General features: G+C 43.2%; 1 protein-coding gene across 1 annotated transcript in view; it reads right to left on the reverse strand.

The window, feature by feature from the left end:
• COL20A1 (collagen type XX alpha 1 chain) overlaps nucleotides 1–17,148 on the reverse strand; it is a gene marked incomplete at its 5' end in the record, with an annotated part of 168,770 nt that overhangs the window by 47,588 nt on the left and 104,034 nt on the right. Inside the window, 3 exons of the mRNA XM_083358223.1 lie at nucleotides 3,908–3,961; nucleotides 11,230–11,316; nucleotides 11,587–11,664. Coding sequence (XP_083214349.1) covers nucleotides 3,908–3,961; nucleotides 11,230–11,316; nucleotides 11,587–11,664 — 219 coding nt within the window. The remainder of the gene's footprint in view (nucleotides 1–3,907; nucleotides 3,962–11,229; nucleotides 11,317–11,586; nucleotides 11,665–17,148) is intronic.

Here is a 17,148-nt window from a genome sequence, read left to right on the forward strand (position 1 = left end):
GATGGTGGGGAAATGGAAGGATTTATACTCCTTGCAGACAGCTGGTCATTTGCCTCCTTTGAGAGAGTCACTGAGGCCATCTGCTTTGGAAGAGGGGTCACTCCCAGGGGAAGGGCGTTCTCTGTGGGCGCACCGGCCCTTTGCAACCGACTTCCCACGGAGCTTAGGACCGCCCCCCGACCTTCGCTCATTTTGCCGGGACTTGAAAACCTGGTTTTTTTGAGCCGTTTGGCCCAGACTGAGGGGTTTTAATTATTTATTAATGGGGTTTTAGTTTAAATACAGGGACTTAATTTAATCTTAGTTTTAATCGATTTTAACTTTGTATGTTATGTATTTTAAAATTTTTCCCTGTAAACCGCCCTGAGTCCTACGGGAATAGGGCGGTATAGAAATTTAAATAATAAATAAATAAATAAATAAATAAATAAATAAATAAATAAATAAATAAATAGATGGATGGATGGATGGATGGATAGATAGATAGATAGATAGATAGATAGATAGATAGATAGATAGATAGATAGATAGATAGATAGATAGATAAATAAATAAATAAATAAATAAATAAATAAAGACACCATCTATCTCAAAACTGAACAGCCCTCTCTCAACAGAGGGGGAGGGATACGACATCATCTGTCTCCAGGCCACAACACGGTCCTTTCAACAGTTCCAAGAAGGCCCCTGCACCCATTTGCACTACTTAGGTGACCCTGACAACACAGATAAGTCTCCAGGTGGCCTCAACAAACTCTCTAAAACAGGGGTCTTCAAACTCGGCCCTTTTATGACTCATGGACTTCAACTCCCAGAATTCCTCAGCCAGGCACACTGGCTGAGGAATTCTGGGAGTTGAAGTCCATGAGTCATAAAAGGGCCGAGTTTGAAGACCTCTGCTCTAAAAGGATGCAAATGACCAGCTGTCTGCAAGGAGTATAAATCCTTCCGTTCCCCACCATCCAGTCAGAGCTGAAGAAGCTTCTTGGGTGAGAAGCGAAACGTCTTCAAAGAAAAACAAGGAAGTCCAGTTGCCTCTTGAAAAAAGCATCTTTGGGACAACTGTGACCTGGATGACTGAGAATCTCCATAGACATGGTCCAGTTGCCTTTTGGAAAAGCAACTTTGGGAGCGGTGCAAAGTTTTTCAGTGAGCTTTCGTGATTGTGTATGGACTTCACTGCGTGGCTCCAATATGTTTTCTTAGTCATGGACTGCTATCCCATTTCATGAGTCCTCTTCCACCATAGAACCTAAAAGTTTGATCAGTTGAGGCTACAAAGCAAACAAATGGGACTATAACACGTTTTTTCTTCTGATACAGGTTATAAGGATTTCTCCCGATTGAAAACATATCATCTAAAAGCCAAAAATATCCAGATGTGGGAGAAGGAGGGCAGGGGTGAGGTGAAAAGAGGGATAACAGAGTTGGAAGGAAACTTGGAGGTCTTCTAGACCAGGGCTTTTCAAGCTTTTCACCCATTGTGCCACTTTTAGAATATGGCAACATCCGAGTACCACCAGTCACCTAGCAAGATGTCAAAAACTGGATGACCAAAAAAAAAAAAAAGGGAAAAAGTGATGAAGTACAGGTAGTCCTCGACTTACAACAGTTCGCTTACTGACTGTTCAAAGTTACAATGGCACTGAAAAAAGTGCCCCCTCCCAAGCCACAGCCGAGCAAGACACCTGCCTGCCCGCCCGGCAGCTCTCTTCCTCCTGTCCAAGTTTTTCACTGTTGTGAGCAATTCTGTTGAGGATTGGCATTGTGTGTGTGTGTTGGGGGGGTGTATGGTTTTTATTCCTTCCCCCTCTGCTGGGTGGTTGCAGCAGGTTTTGATCACTTCACATGACCCTGGGACACTGTGACCGTCATAAATAATGAATCAGTTGCCAAGCATCTGGAGATGCTGCAACATTTCAGCTGATCGGCACTTCTTCTAGGTTCAGCAGAACCGCCAGGATCAGTGCTGTTTCCCAGCTGATTGGTGCTTCTTCAGGGCTCAGCAGAAGCACCAGGATCAGCGCCGAGCTCCAGCTGGAGCCTGGCGCTGATCCTGGCACTTCTGCTGAGCCCTGACAGCCCTGCAGCTCCAGCCGTCTCTCGCTCAGGCTTGTGCAGTGCTGCCACCGGTTCAGCTCATTCCCCATCCCCGCTATGACTTTTCTAGCATGGTCTTGTACCACCTGCCAGGTGCCAATGTACCACAGGTGGTACCCATACCACTGGTTGAAAAGCCCTGTTCTAGTCTAACACCCTATTCAAGCAGCACACCCTATACCATTTTGGATAGATGACTGTCCAATCTCTTCTTAAAATCTTGCAGTGTTGGAGCACCCACAACTTCCGGAGGTAACCCATTCCACTGATCAATTGTTCTTACTGTCAGGAAATATCTCCTTAATTCTAGTTGGATTTCTAGGTGCTTTGGAGAAGAGGTTGTTTCCCTCTTCTTTGTGACAGCTTCCCAAATATTGGAAGACTGCTATCATGTCACCCTAGTCCTTCTCTTCATTAGACTAGACCAGGGGTAGGCAATCTTGGCTCTTTTATGACTCGCGGACTTCAACTCCCAGAATTCTTGATCCAGCATGGCTCAGCTTGGAAACCTCTCCCTTTCCCCTCAGCATGGCTGGCTCAGGAATTCTGGGAGTTAAAGTCCATGAGTCCTAAAGCGGCCTAGGCCTAGGCCAGGAGTAGGCAACCTTGGCTCTTTTATGACTCGCGGACTTCAACTCCCAGAATTCCTGAGCCAGCATGGCTTAGCTTGGAAACCTCTTCCTTTCCCCTCAGCATAGCTGACTCAGGAATTCTGGGAGTTGTAGTCCACGAGTCATAAAAGAGCCCAGGTTGCCTACCCCTGGACTAGACATACCTAGTTCTTGTGTTCATTGTATGGCTTAGCCTTCAGCACCCTAATCAGCTTTGTTGCTCTCCTCTGCACTCTTTCTAAACATCTTTTTTGTATTGTAGTGCCCAGAACAGCATGCTGTGTGCCAAGTGTGGTCTTACCAAAGGAGTATAAAGCAGGACTAACAGCCTAGAATCCTACATAGCCACAAGTGAACTAAGTCCAAGCCGCCTTGAGTATCATTGACCCTTGTCTAACTCTAAGGAGATACTAATCATTAACTGAGAAGATTCTTGAGCCTGGACTATAGCAATAAATCAGTTTAACTGAACTTTGACCTGGTCCTTTGACCTGGTCCCAGACACTAGTAGAGGAATTAATAGAAATAGATGTTGGTTGACTCAAACGTACTTTTTCAAAAGGCAACTGGGACTGGTTTTTTTTTCCCTCTGAGGAAGAAGAAGAATGCACTTCGCTTCTCATCCAAGAAGCTTCATCAATTCTGGCAGGATGATGGAGGCAACAGAAGGCTTAGTTTTTGACCTTCCTACCGTTGTATCCTATGTACCTTTGTATCCTTCATATCCTTCCATCGCTTCTACCATCCTGCCAGACCCGATGAAGCTTCTTGAAGGAGAAGTGAAACTTCTTCTTCCTCAAGGAAAATACAGCCCAGTTGCCTTTTGAAAAAAACCACACCTTTGAGACAACTATGACCTCGGGGACTGAGTACCTCCACAGGAAATTAACTCAGATACTTTGGCCACCTCATGAGAAGAAGAAAGGACTCACTGGAGAAGAGCCTAATGCTGGGAAAGGTTGAGGGCAAGAGAAGAATGGGACGACAGAGAATGAGGTGGCTGGATGGAGTCACTGAAGCAGGAGGCGTGAGCTTAAATGGACTCCAAAAGATGGTAGAGGACAGGAAAGCCTGGAGGAACGTTGTCCATTGGGTCGCGATGGGTTAGACATGACTTCGCAGCTAACAAAAACAAACAACAACAACATTCTCCCCCTCAGTAAATTATTGATCAGCTCTGATGTCACACAACGTACCTTGGGGCCAGGGTCCCCCTGTTCTCCCTGGAGACCCCTTCTCCCAGGATTGCCCTGCAGAAAGAAGACAAATTCACAGAATGAATTCCTGATTTAAAAAGAAGGACTGGGTTAAGATACAGCTGTTTATGGACAATTACTTCTCCAAGGCATCAAATATCCTCTTCCACTTTCTATTTCTCCGACTCACGAGAAATGTGAAAGCTAACGCTTTGGAAGATAAGACTCCAAATTCAGAAATATCTTCATAGAGTATTAGCAAAGCAAGGGGTTGGACTAGAAGACCTCTAAGGTCCCTTCCAACTCTGTTATTCTGTTATTGATCTGCTGTTCTCGGCATAGGACAGAGGGTGTCAAACTGCCGGCCCACAGGCCGGATGCGTCATGCTGAAACCGCACCCAGCCCATTGCCAGCAATGGGGAGAAAAAAGTCCCGATATGTCACAACACGTCACGTGACGTTGCGAGTTTGACACCCCTGGCCTGGGAGAACAGCTGAAAACTTGACCTTGGCAACCATCCAGCCTCCATTTCCCAACAATGGGAAATAGCACTCTTAACTCTGCATGCCTTTATTTTGTCATGCCAGATGCGGGGAACTTTGTTAAATGTGAACACAGACATACAAAGGAGAGTGGCTTATTACAGTAATAGGTGGACGTGTGTCTCCCATTCTCATTTCGCAAAGTACTCTGGACTTCGTCAGCCCTCATCTGTATTCCAGTCACTCGCAACCAAAATGGCTAGCATAAAAGAGTGCAGTCCCAGGCTTTCTATGTAATGGGGAGGGGGAGGGAGGGAGGGAGGGAGAGAGGCAGAAATCCTTCCAACTTCATTTATTGCAGAAGCCACCCTGCCAGCAACACAGCCTTTGAGGGTGTTCAGGAGACATTTGCAACCTGGCCCCCTTGCTTTTATTTTGTTTTGGGTTTTTTTTTAAAAGAAATCCTTTGAATTATTGACTCATCTTAGCCAGAGCTGAACAGAGGCGGCTTTGCATTCCCAGCACAGACGCACAACTGGAAAGTCAGTTGACAACACACAAGCTTTGATTACAAAGAGTTGATTCAGGGGTAGGGGTCTCCTGTTATTCATTTCATTTGTGCTCTCTCTCTCTCTCTCTCTCTCTGTGTGTGTGTGTGTGTGTGAGTGTGAGTGTGTGTCCTAGTGTCATTGTTTGAAGAACATCCATTACCCTTTGAGAGATAAAGAGATGGCATTTGGAAAAAAAAAGGATGATTTTCAAAACTCTGGTTTTGCTGAACACTAGGCAGGGAAATCATTATTATCATTAGCTCTAAGATCCACTTACCATACAGTAGAATCATAGGGCTGGAAGGGACCCTGGAGGTCTTCTAGTCCAACCCCCCCCCCCCGCCCAAGGCAGGGGTCCTTATACCATCCCAGAAAAAAAAATTGTCCAATCCTTCCTCTTCTTCAGCAATGGAGCACCCATAACTCCAGGAGGCAAGCTATTTCAGGGGTTAATTATTCTCACTGTCAGAAAATTCCTCCTTATTTCCAGGCTGGAGATCCCTTGGATGAACTTCCACCCATCATTTCTTGTCCTGCCCTCCAGTGCTTTGGAGAATAAATTGAAGCCCTCTTCCCTGTGGAAGCCCTTGAAGTACTGGGAGATGCTCTCATATCACCCCTAGTCCTTCTCTTTGTTAGACTTGACATACCTCGTTCCCTCGATCGTCGTGTGGTTTAGCCTCCAGACCCCTAATCATCTTGGTTGCTTCTCTCTGCACTTTTTCTAGAGCCTCAGCATCTTTTTTGTACCATGGTAACCAAAAGTGGAGGGACGCAGTGGCTCAGTGGGTTAGGACCCTGAGCTTGTCGATCAGAAGGTCGGCAATTTGGCGTGTCAAATCCTGAGTGCCGCGTAACAGAGTGAGCGCCTGTTACTCATCCCAGCTTCTGCCAACCTAGCAGTTCGAAAGCACGTCAAAAGGCAAGTAGAAAAATAGGGACCACTACGGTGGGAAGGTAACAGTGTGTCCATACACCTTTGGCGTCTAGTCATGCCGGCCACATGACCACGGAGACGTCCTCGGACAAGTGCTGGCTCTTTGGCTTTGAAACGGAGATGAGCACCGGCCCCTAGAGTCGGAAACGACTAGCACGCATGTGCGGGGGAACCTTTACCTTTACCTTTAACCAAAAGTGGACATACCATAGTATTCCAGACGTGGCCTCAAATGTGGATCTTGAATTAAGAGTTCCTACACGAAACCTGTTCTGCTTCCTTTGAACTATCTCAAATATACCACGGGGGAATCAATCCTGACGTTTCGATATTTGTTAAATTTGAAACCCTATTTCCCTGAAAATAAGGCCTGGTCTTATATTAATTCTTGGTCCAAAAGACGCATTAGGGCTCATTTTCCAGTTAGGGTTTATTTTGGGGAAAATACGGTACTAACTGAAGGACGCCTTCATCCTTTCACATCTAAGACATCTTGCAAATCTGAATCAAAATGCCTGTGGCTTTCATTGAAATCCACTTGAATAACCATCCAATTCTCATCAAAATTTGATTTGAGGTTTTAGGGGTCAATGCCACAGCATACAGAGGACAATCCTGTCTTTAAATATATCCTGTATTTGAAGGACTATCCAAATGTAATCCTTAAAGACAAAGAGACATGTTAAAAGTTATCCACTAAAGGTAGTCCTTGACTTACAGTCACAGCTGAGCCCAAAATTTCTGTTGCTAAGCGAGATAGTTGTTAAAAGTCAATTTTGCCCCATTTTGCGACCTTTCTTGCCATAGTTGTTAAGTGAATCACCGTAATGGTTAAGTTAGCAACACGGCTGTTAAGCGAGTCTGGCTTATTCATTGACTTTGCTTATCAGAAAGTCGCGAAAGCTGATCACATGACCCTGGGACGCGGCAACCGTCATAAATATGAGCCGGTTGCTAGGCATCTGAATTTTGGGGATCCTGCAACGGCCGTATGAAGAACAACTCACTTTTTTCAGTGCAGTTGAAATTTTGAAGGGTCATTAAATGAACTGTTGTAAGTCGAGGACTGCCTGTAACCTCAGAAGACTAAGGCCACTTCAAGACAACTTGCTTTTCTGTTACCTAAACCTTCTGGCCTTGTAACTTGGTGGAGCAGTAGGCTAATGCCTCCTTAAGTAACACCAGCTGCTTGCAATTAGTGCAGGTTCGAGTCCCACCAGGTTCAAGGTTGACTCAGCCTTCCATCCTTCCGAGGTAGGTAAAAAGAGGACTCAGATTGTTGGGGGCAATTAAGCTGACTTTGTAATAATGCCGCTTGGGGGGGCCCAAAAGCTCTAATAAGCAGGCATATACATAGAATGAAGGCTATTGCTAAGCACATTGATTTGTGCTTTAGATTGTAAGCCGCCCTGAGTCTTCGGAGAAGGGCGGGATATAAATGGGATTTTAAAAAAATGAAGCAGATTTAAATAGTCATTCTGATTATTTAAGTTCATTAGAAAATGACATTTATCAGGACATTTATTTATTTCAGTTTTTTATGGTAATGCATCTTACTTGTGTAGTTCTGGATAGCTTAGAAGACCAGAAATTGCATTAATCAGTCTATTAAATAAGCCACAACTAAATTCCCACCATATGCTAAGCCACAGAAGGTAGCTTCCAATTATAACAAACATGCAAAATGAAAACAACAAATGTTGTTTAATACAAGGCCTGATGATATCCTAGTTGGCTTAAGAGCAAAAAAAAATTATCTGAACAAGGGAAGCTGTTGGTAACTCATTTCAATAATCTTCCTTTTTCTACCCAGCCTCCAGATGGTTTCATCATTTTCATCGATGACTTAATCAGATTTTTAAACAAGAAAGATAAAAACTAGCTGAAACTAATAATTAAGATAAGAGAAAGAGAAACAGTGCAGAGAGGAAAGAAAGAAAAAAAGGATGATTAAAAAAAACAACTTCCAAATTTCTTTTTACGAATTTACTCTTAACATAACTTTCATTGTGGGGTCCTTGGTGGTCTCTGTGCTTGGTGTTTTCTTGCAAACGTTTCATCACCTAACTAGGTAATATCATCAGTGCTAGAAAGAAGTGAAATTTGCTCTCTGTTTATATGCCACAGCTTGCTCTGTCAGTGCTTGTGTGAATATTGTTTTCTTCTTGGTAGGTCCTAGAATAGAATAGAATAGAATAGAATAGAATAGAATAGAATAGAATAGAATAGAATAGAATAGAATAGAATAGAATAGAATAGAATAGAATAGAATAGAGTTGGAAGGGACCTTGGAGATCTTCTAGTCCAGCCCCCTGCTCAAGCAGGAGAACCTGTACCATCTCAGACAAGAGATTTGGGGTTCAATTGTGGTTGTAAGTCAGGGACTGTCTGTAGTCTATTGTTTGTTTCTGAGCAAGCTACTGCACATATACACAGAGGAAAACCCCACTCCCTTCCAGCACTGAAGATGTTACCTAGCAAGGTCATGAAATGTCTACATGAAAACAACCACACTCAGAGAGCACCTTTCAACCCCCAACTGTGGAGATTGTCTTCTACTTCTGAAATTGTTCTCTTCCACATTGAACTACAAATATTTCCTTTTCCCGAGTTTATATTTTCCCTTTCTGTCCAATAGATAAATAGAATGTTGTTGTTGTTAGCTGCGAAGTCGTGTCCGACCCATCGCGACCCTATGGACAATGTTCCTCCAGGCCTTCCTGTCCTCCACCATCTTCTGGAGTCCATTTAAGCTCACGCCTACTGCTTCAGTGACTCCATCCAGCCACCTCATTCTCTGTCGTCCCCTTCTTCTCTTGCCCTCAATCTTTCCCAGCATTAGGCTCTTCTCCAGTGAGTCCTTCCTTCTCATTAGGTGGCCAAAGTATTTGAGTTTTAGCTTCAGGATCTGGCCTTCTAAAGATAAAGGTAAAGGTTCCCCCGCACATGCGTGCTAGTTGTTTCCAACTCTAGGGCCAGTTTTCTTTGGCTGAAGCCAATCTATTTCCATCCTAGAAATTTATAGTATCTTTAAGGTAAAGGTTCCCCCACACATGTGTGCTAGTCGTTTCTGACTCTAGGGGCCGGTGCTCATCTCCGTTTCAAAGCTGAAGAGCCAGCGCTTGTCCGAGGACGTCTCTGTGGTCATGTGGCTGGCATGACTAGATGCCAAAGGCGCATGGAACACTGTTACCTTCCCACCGTAGTGGTCCCTATTTTTCTACTTGCATTTTGACGTGCTTTCGAACTGCTAGGTTGGCAGAAGCTGGGACGAGTAACAGGCGCTCACTCTGTTACGCAGCACTCGGGATTCGACCTGCCAAACTGCCGACCTTCTGATCGACAAGCTCAGTGTCCTAACCCACTGAGCAGAATATTGTTTCCTAAATGAGTGTTTAGGATTTCTGTACTGCCACTCAAGAAGAGATGTCAATAGAAGAAATATCTGCCTTGACTTCCCTCCAACTTCTGTGGTCTGCATGCAGCACAGAGATGGCATGTCTGCCTACACAGTTCTCAATCATAAAGCACTTCCTGCATCATGATCTATTTTCCAGGGCAGAAGGCGCTTTATGATTGAGAACTGTGTAGGCCAGGGGTCTTCAAACTCGGCCCTTTTATGACTCATGGACTTCAACTCCCAGAATTCCTCAGCCAGCATGCCTGGCTGAGAAATTCTGGGAGTTGAAGTCCATGAGTCATAAAAGGGCCGAGTTTGAAGACCTCTGGTGTAGGCAGACATGCCATCTCTGTGCTGCATGCAGACCACAGAAGTTGGAGGGAAGTCAAGGCAGATATTTCTTCTATTGACATCCATTCTATTGGTTGTGCAGTTTGCCACGTGCAACCCACCTCAGGCCAGCTGCTTGGAATTGGCCATTCTGCGCTTACCAAAATCTCACAGCTGCTGCAGGAACCTGCCAGGGTGTCGTACAACGATAAGCATTCAAAGCCAAACTCGGTGGATCAGTTAGATTTAATGCTGCAGCTGTCCACGGTTGTTTCCTTTCCTACAGCCCAACGTTTCTCAACCGTGGCAACTTTAAGATGTGTGGACGTCAACTCCCAGAATTCACGAGTCAGCCATGCTGGCTAGGAAATTATGAGAGTTGAAGTCCACCCATCTATAAGTTGCCAAAATTGAAAAAAAAAACTCTGCTCCGCCATGATAAATGTATTGTATTCTTTTTAAATGTTAGAAATTATCTTCTTTGTGTGCTATTTTGCATGTGAATTAGCCTAGTAACTATGAGTCGGTGTCTCCGTTTTCAGGATACAGTAGTCCTCGATTTACAACAGTTCATTTTAGTGACCGTTTGAAATTACAATGGCACCGAAGTGACTTATGACCATTTTTCACACTTATGGCCATTTCAGCATCCCCAGGGTCACATAATCAAAATTCAGTTGCTTGGCAACTGACTCACATTTTTCATGATTGCAATGTCCCAGGGTCATGCGATCATCTTTTGCGACTTTCTGACAATCAGAGTCAACGGGCAAGCCAGACTCACTTAACCACCAGATCATTAACTTTTCAACTGCCCTGATTTACTTAACTACTGCAGCAAGAAAGGTCATAAAATGGGACAAAATTCATTTAACAAATGTCCTGCTTCATAACAGAAATTTTGAGCTCAATTTTGATTGTAAGTCAAGGACTGTGCTGGTCAGAGTAAACAGCTATTTTAGGAATTAAGAACTGTCCCCTTAAGGGATAGCCTCTTGGGGAATGTAGTTTTAAGTTACTTGGTCACATCTGTGTTTCGGATTGGCCACTGGGAGGGACTTCCATTTGGATACCTGGGATTGCTGGCTATGTGCAAACCTGCATGTGCTTTAATGAATTCCAGCCAGCCACGGGAGCCTTTTGCTCCTTCAACATGGGAAATACTGTTTCTTTTCACCTACGTGTTGGGACCAGATTATGAAATGTACTTCAGAAGAATCTCCTCGGTAACTGTGAGTTAATGTTTAGAGATTGCCTGATGAATTAAAGTAATCTGCATGAAATCCTTTCCATAGCCCCCTCCTTTGCTTGAAGCAGAACAAGCACTACCGGTATCATATTCTTTTAAACTTTAGAAATTATCTCCTTTATGTGCATTTTTATATATGAATTAGCCCAGCAACTGCATATCTGTGTACTCTTATTCAGGATATCGGGGTGGCTGTTCCTCTCTTTGATGATATGGCAACTCAGAGAGAGGCGATGTGACCCGTATTTACTTTTTGTTCAACAGAGCACGGCCGGTGTAATTCTTTTTGCATGAAGCAGGCTGATGTTTGCCTATAAGGAATCAACCACCTATTTTTCTTCCTGCAAAGCATTGCTGAATGCTTCATTTACCGGAGGGCCTGGGGGACCAGGAAGTCCTGGGATGCCAGATGTGCAGGTGCAGGAAGGAAGCAGGCTGGGACAAGCTTCTTCGTCCCTCTGAAATAAAAAAAAAAGAGCAATGTGACTCTTACCGCACGAAGACAAAGGCTGCACTGTGGAACATAACACGTTGGCCCTCTCCTTTGCTTCTCTTTACCTCTGTCTACTTTCAGCTGTTAAGTCAGAAGCCCATACTGGTGCTTTGAAGGGATGCTGTGGAACCTCACCTCTCAAAAGTCATTGGAAAATCTAGTAGTAATTGTACTTTTTTTTTCAGAACTTCATCTAGCGAGCCAAACTAATTTACTTCTTTCTCTCCGTTCTTACCGAAGCTGGTATCTCACAACACCGGTCCTCTTCCGGCCAAGAAGTGCTGCACACAATTTGCAGTGACTGCAACTGAAGCTAGAAATGAGAGAGGAAGAGAAGATTTGCTTAGCGACTGAAGCTACAACAGCCCTGAAAAAGTGATTTGTGACCACCTTTCACAATGACAACTCTTACAGCAGCCTCAGGGTCACACGATCAAAACTTGGATGCTTGGCAACTGGTGTGTATGTAATGACAGTTGCCATGACCCAAGATCATGTGATCCCCTTTTGAACCTTCTGACAAGCAAAGGAATGGGGAATCCAGATTCACTTAACCCAACCGTGTTACTAACTTCATAATGGCGGCGATTGGCTTAACAAGTGTGGCAGGAAATGTCGGACAAATGGGGCAAAACTCAATTAGCCACTGTCTTATTTAACAACAGAATGTTTGGCTCAATTGTGGTTGTAAGGTGAGGACCATCTGCATATGCTCCTGTTTCATCAATGGTCTGCCTTAACAGGCCAACATTTTCTCCCTAAAATTGGATATCTCTGAGTAGAGCTTATTCTAAGCTTCTCTTACACACACACACACACACACACACACACACACACACACACACACAGACACATTAGAAAAGAGTTGTGAAGTTATTCTCAACATCAATATAATTTCCAAAGATTGTTCAGGAATAAAAATATCAGAAATTAAAATGAGAATGGATAAATTATTAGAAATCGCTTCTGGACTTTATACTCAAAACAGAGGAAAAAAAAGAAACTTTGATTTAGATTTTGGGGATTAGATTAACTTCTTGTTATGGAAATGGCTAATACTTCCTAAATATGTAAAGTAAAAAGTTGAAGTTCTAACTTTATTTAGTATTCTATTGCCCTGCCCTGAAAAAAGTTGGAAATTGCTGTTTTCCCATTTCCTTTTATCTCACACCTGTTTTTCCCTTTCTTTTTTCCCCCTCGGATCCCCCTATTATCTTTGTTTCTATTTGTATTTGGTACTCCATCATTGGAGGTGTTCAAGAAAAGATTGGGCAACTGTTTGAAAGACTCCTACCTTAGGCAGGGGGGGTTGGAATAGATGACCTCCAAGGTCCCTTCAGGCCCTAGTACTTTCTGATTCAATGACTTATGAACAGCAGCCAAAAAAGCTAACACAATCCTGGGTTGTATAAACAGAGGCATAGAATCAAGATCACGTGAAGTATTAGTACTGCTTTACAAAGCCCTAGTAAGACCACACCTGGAATACTGCAACCAATTTTGGTCACCATGCCACAAAAAAGATGTTGAGACTTTGGAAAAAGTTCAGAGAAGAGCAACTAAGATGATCAAAGGCCTGGAGACCAAAACATATGAAGAACGGCTGCAGGATTTGGGTTTGGCCAGTCTAAAGAAAAGAAGAAATAGGGGTGACATGATGGCAGTGTTCCAGTAATTGAGGGGCTGCCACAAAGAAGAGGGGGTGTCACGTTATTCACCAAACCACCAGAGGGAAGAACAAGAAACTGACCAAAGAGAAAACCAACCTGGAATTAAAGAAAAACTTCCTGACAGTGAGGACAATTAACCAGTGGAACAGCTTGCCTCCAGAAATCGTGGACGCTCCTGTTGTGATTCAGGGTCAGCCTGTGGGTTCGGCAGTTGGGTCGGATAACTCAGATGAGGGGGAGGAGGGGGGTGTTGAAGAACTTGCTGATGTTGGCTTTGAGGCTCCGCAGAGCCCCCAGCCAGGCCCCTCCTACCTGGTGGAGACCCAGCTGTGTGAGCCTGACAGCGTGGATGAAGATGACCCACAGCTGGCCCTGTTCAAGGACGCCCGACGCAGGAGGCAGTCAAGTAGGAGTAAACAGAGGAAGGCAATGGGGCTTCTCGGAAGGAGGGAGAGAGAAGCCACGCCCTGAACTCTTTATAAAGGACTTGTGTGGGGAGGGCTGGTTTGCTGAAAGCAACCGCTCAGATAGTGTTTCAAAGCTCCTGTATCTTGGTTCGTGTCTTGTTTGTTTTTGTAATAAATTTGGCAGACGTATTCCAGCCTCTTGCCGTCTGTAAAGGGGTTGCCTTTTCTGCAAGGCCGGTAGCAGGCTGGTACAGAACAGCTCCATCACTGGAGGTTTTTAAGAAGAGAGTGGATAGTCACTTGTCTAAAATGGTATAGGGTCTCCTGCTTGAACAGGGGGCTGGACTAGAAGACCTCCAAGATCCCTTCCAACTTTATTCTATTCTTCTTGTAACAATATAAAAATGACAGGGAAATCCAGTCTGGATTGGTCACTGGGACCTTACAGACTTCTTTAGAGCCTAAGACCGTGTATCAAAAGATATGATAATTTGAGTCTGGTCGGGACTGAGAATCCTGGATCGATTTTGTCTATGATCCATAGGATTCACAAGTGTTTTCTCCAATACCAAAATTCAAAAGAATCAACACTCTCCTTATCCCTTTCAAAGTCTATCTTTGGCTTCCCAAGAGTGCCGTAGAGAATAGCACAACTCTAATCTTTATAGATATAGACACATCACGATATCTGAATATTGTTTCTACAGCCTTCATGGCTGGTCAACCAGTGCTGATATGCAACACACAGTTAGTTCTCGACTCACAACCATTCATTTAATGATTGTTTGAAGTTACACTGCATTGAAAAAAGTGACCTATAATGATTTTTCAGACGTACGACTGTTGTAGCCACCCCATGGTCATGTCATCAAAATTTGGAAGCTTGAAAACTGGTTCACATTTACGACAGTTGCAGTGAGTCATGTGATGAACAACAGTTCATTTAAGGACCGTTTGAAATTACAACGGCACTGGAGTGACTTATGACCATTTTTCACATTTACGGCCATTGCGGCTTCCCCACGGCTACATAGTCAAAATTCAGATGCTTGGCAACTGACTCGTATTTTTGACGGTTGCAGCATCCCGGGGTCATGTGATTTCCTTTTGGGACCTTCTGACAAACAAACTCAATGGGGAAGCCAGATTCACTTCATAACCGGGTTACTAACTTGACAACTGCAGCGATTCACTTAATAACTGTGGCAAGAAAGGTCATAAAAATGGAGCAAAATTCACTTAACAACTGTCTTGCTTAGCAATGGAATGTGAGGCTGAATTGTGGCCATAAGTTAAGGACTACCTGCATGTAAACATGGGTGATGCATATTTACATTTCAGATTATATTTGGAGCCATGTTATATTTAAGGCTTGTATTTGCTTGGTCAAACCACCCAGGATTACAGAATACAGAAAAAGAAATTCATTACCATACCAGGAATATTCCAAGTATTACTATTTCAGTTCCCTGAAACATCATTTGAACTTTGTAATTATGGATAGAGAAGCACAGACTCTTAAAGGTGAGATTCTGTGCAGACCTCTGAGAATCGCAATGTATCTCTAAAGTTTTGATGTGCATCAATAAGCTGTTTCATGTATTATATACAGTATACCTCCCATAACAAAAGCCTTTGTGGTGTGGGAGGAATATGCGACAAGTCTTCTTCTTTTGCAATGCAGCAAGTCAACCAACAACGTCAATAAAAAAAATATCCAATTTTGAAATCCAATTTTGTTTACTCCCCTACCTGCCATCATTCTCGGGTCTTAATAGCTGGCAGATTTGTTGAGAAAAATGAAGGGAATTTGCTCACAATGTTGACAATGCAATGACAGGACCAAGTGGTTAAGACACCAGGCTAGTAAGAGGAGATGGTGAGTTCGACTTCCCCCTTAGGCATGAAAGCCAGTTGGGTGACTTTGGGCCAATCACCAGGAGTTGGTGAATTCTAATCCTGCCTTACACATGGAAGTTGGCTGTGTTTCTTTGGGCCAGTCCCTCTCTCTCAGCCCAATCCACTACACAAGGTGTTTGTTGTGGGGTAAATGTGGTAAGAATGCACACACACACACACACACACACACCCAATCCTTTTTACTTTGCTCCCCAAATCACAAGAATAAAACTCAGAAAAGAAAACAGAAGCAATGTTTCTCTCATGAAATCCCTGGCTATTGCGAAAAGCAGAACCCTTGAATCAGGCCCGTTGATTCACAAAGAGAGCTGAATGGAGGTAATAGACCAAGGGTCTTCAAACTCGGCCCTTTTATGACTTGTGGACTTCAATTCCCAGAATTCCTCAGCCAGGCACGCTGGATGAGGAATTCTGGGAGTTGAAGTCCACAAGTTACAAAAGGGCTGAGTTTGAAGACCCCTGTAATAGACAGACTACAGATAAGGGGGTAAAAATAATTACATGTGTTTGACAGGATTAGGACCAAGGAAGTAAGTATTTTAGTCCCATTGCTAACCTTCATGAAACAAGCTCATCAAATCTAATAACAAATGTTCACACAGCAAGCCTCCAATTTACGAAATGCTGTAAAACTGTATAAAAATCCTTGTACTCATCAAATCAGTTGTTCAGCTGCTCCAGAGCCACATGCTGTTGTGGTTCTGCTCTTCAATAAACTACAACCTTCATTCAAAATCAGCCTCCATTTTGTTTATTCCCGACTTGGAATGGACCCTGATGAAGATTTTCTTTCAACAGGAATATTAGGTACGTTTGCATCCATGAGTTATTTATATATAAAAAATAAAGTTAGAATTACAATCTGATAAATAAAGTAATTCTTAGAAAGGGACCGTGGGCTGATGTATTCACACATCCAGTTAAATAAATTAAGTTCCTACTAAATGTCTATTCATCGCAGCATGGTATCTTAACATCTTTTCTATAACTCTTTCGTGTTTTGCTAAGAAAAGGTTTAGCTAGCATATAGCACAGGCCCAGCTTCAAACAGAGTGTGTATCTCCAATCATTTCCCGAGGCTCAGGGCTTTTCTTAAAATTAATACAATAGATTGCTGCAGCTCCAGACTCTGTTTGTAAATCTGTCACTAGATATTGCAAATCTTGGCACTTTGATTGGGCAAATTTGACAGATTGAATCAGCCTGTCAGATTGAATAGACATTGGATTAAATAACACGAGCAGATCCAAAGAAGACTGTTCTACCCAAATCCAACTGGACTTCGCATTGATTCAATTTGCTTAGCCAAGTCGATACTTCCCAGTTGAAATGTTTTAGATATTCAATTCAATTATACCTCATTTTCTAAATGAATTGAATCGAATCTGATTTGAACAAGCCTAGTGGCCTTTATAAAAAGAAAAAAGCTCTGCTGCTAAGATGGCCAAATGGTTTTCTTTGATTAGAGAAAACTATAGTTTTGATAACTGGATGGGTTAACTCTTTTTATCTCTATGGCTTTCTCTTTTTTATAAAAAAAACACCTTTCAGTTGATTTGCTGGAGTAATATTGAGCATCATCAGAGTCAAATGAGGCCCATGCAAGCTAGCAAAGCATCATGTTTTTTCCTCAAACATGTTTTGTGACTGACCACATCTACTATGGCAACCTCCTCCACCACCACTCTTTCTTTCTTCTTCTTCTTCTTCTTCTTCTTCTTCTTCTTCTTCTTCTTCTTCTTCTTCTTCTTCTTCTTCTTCTTCTTCTTCTTCTTCTTCTTCTTCTTCTTCTTCTCCTCC

The sequence above is a fragment of the Vipera ursinii genome, assembly GCF_947247035.1.
Source record: "Vipera ursinii genome assembly, chromosome: 3".
Classification (NCBI taxonomy): Eukaryota; Metazoa; Chordata; class Lepidosauria; order Squamata; family Viperidae; genus Vipera; species Vipera ursinii.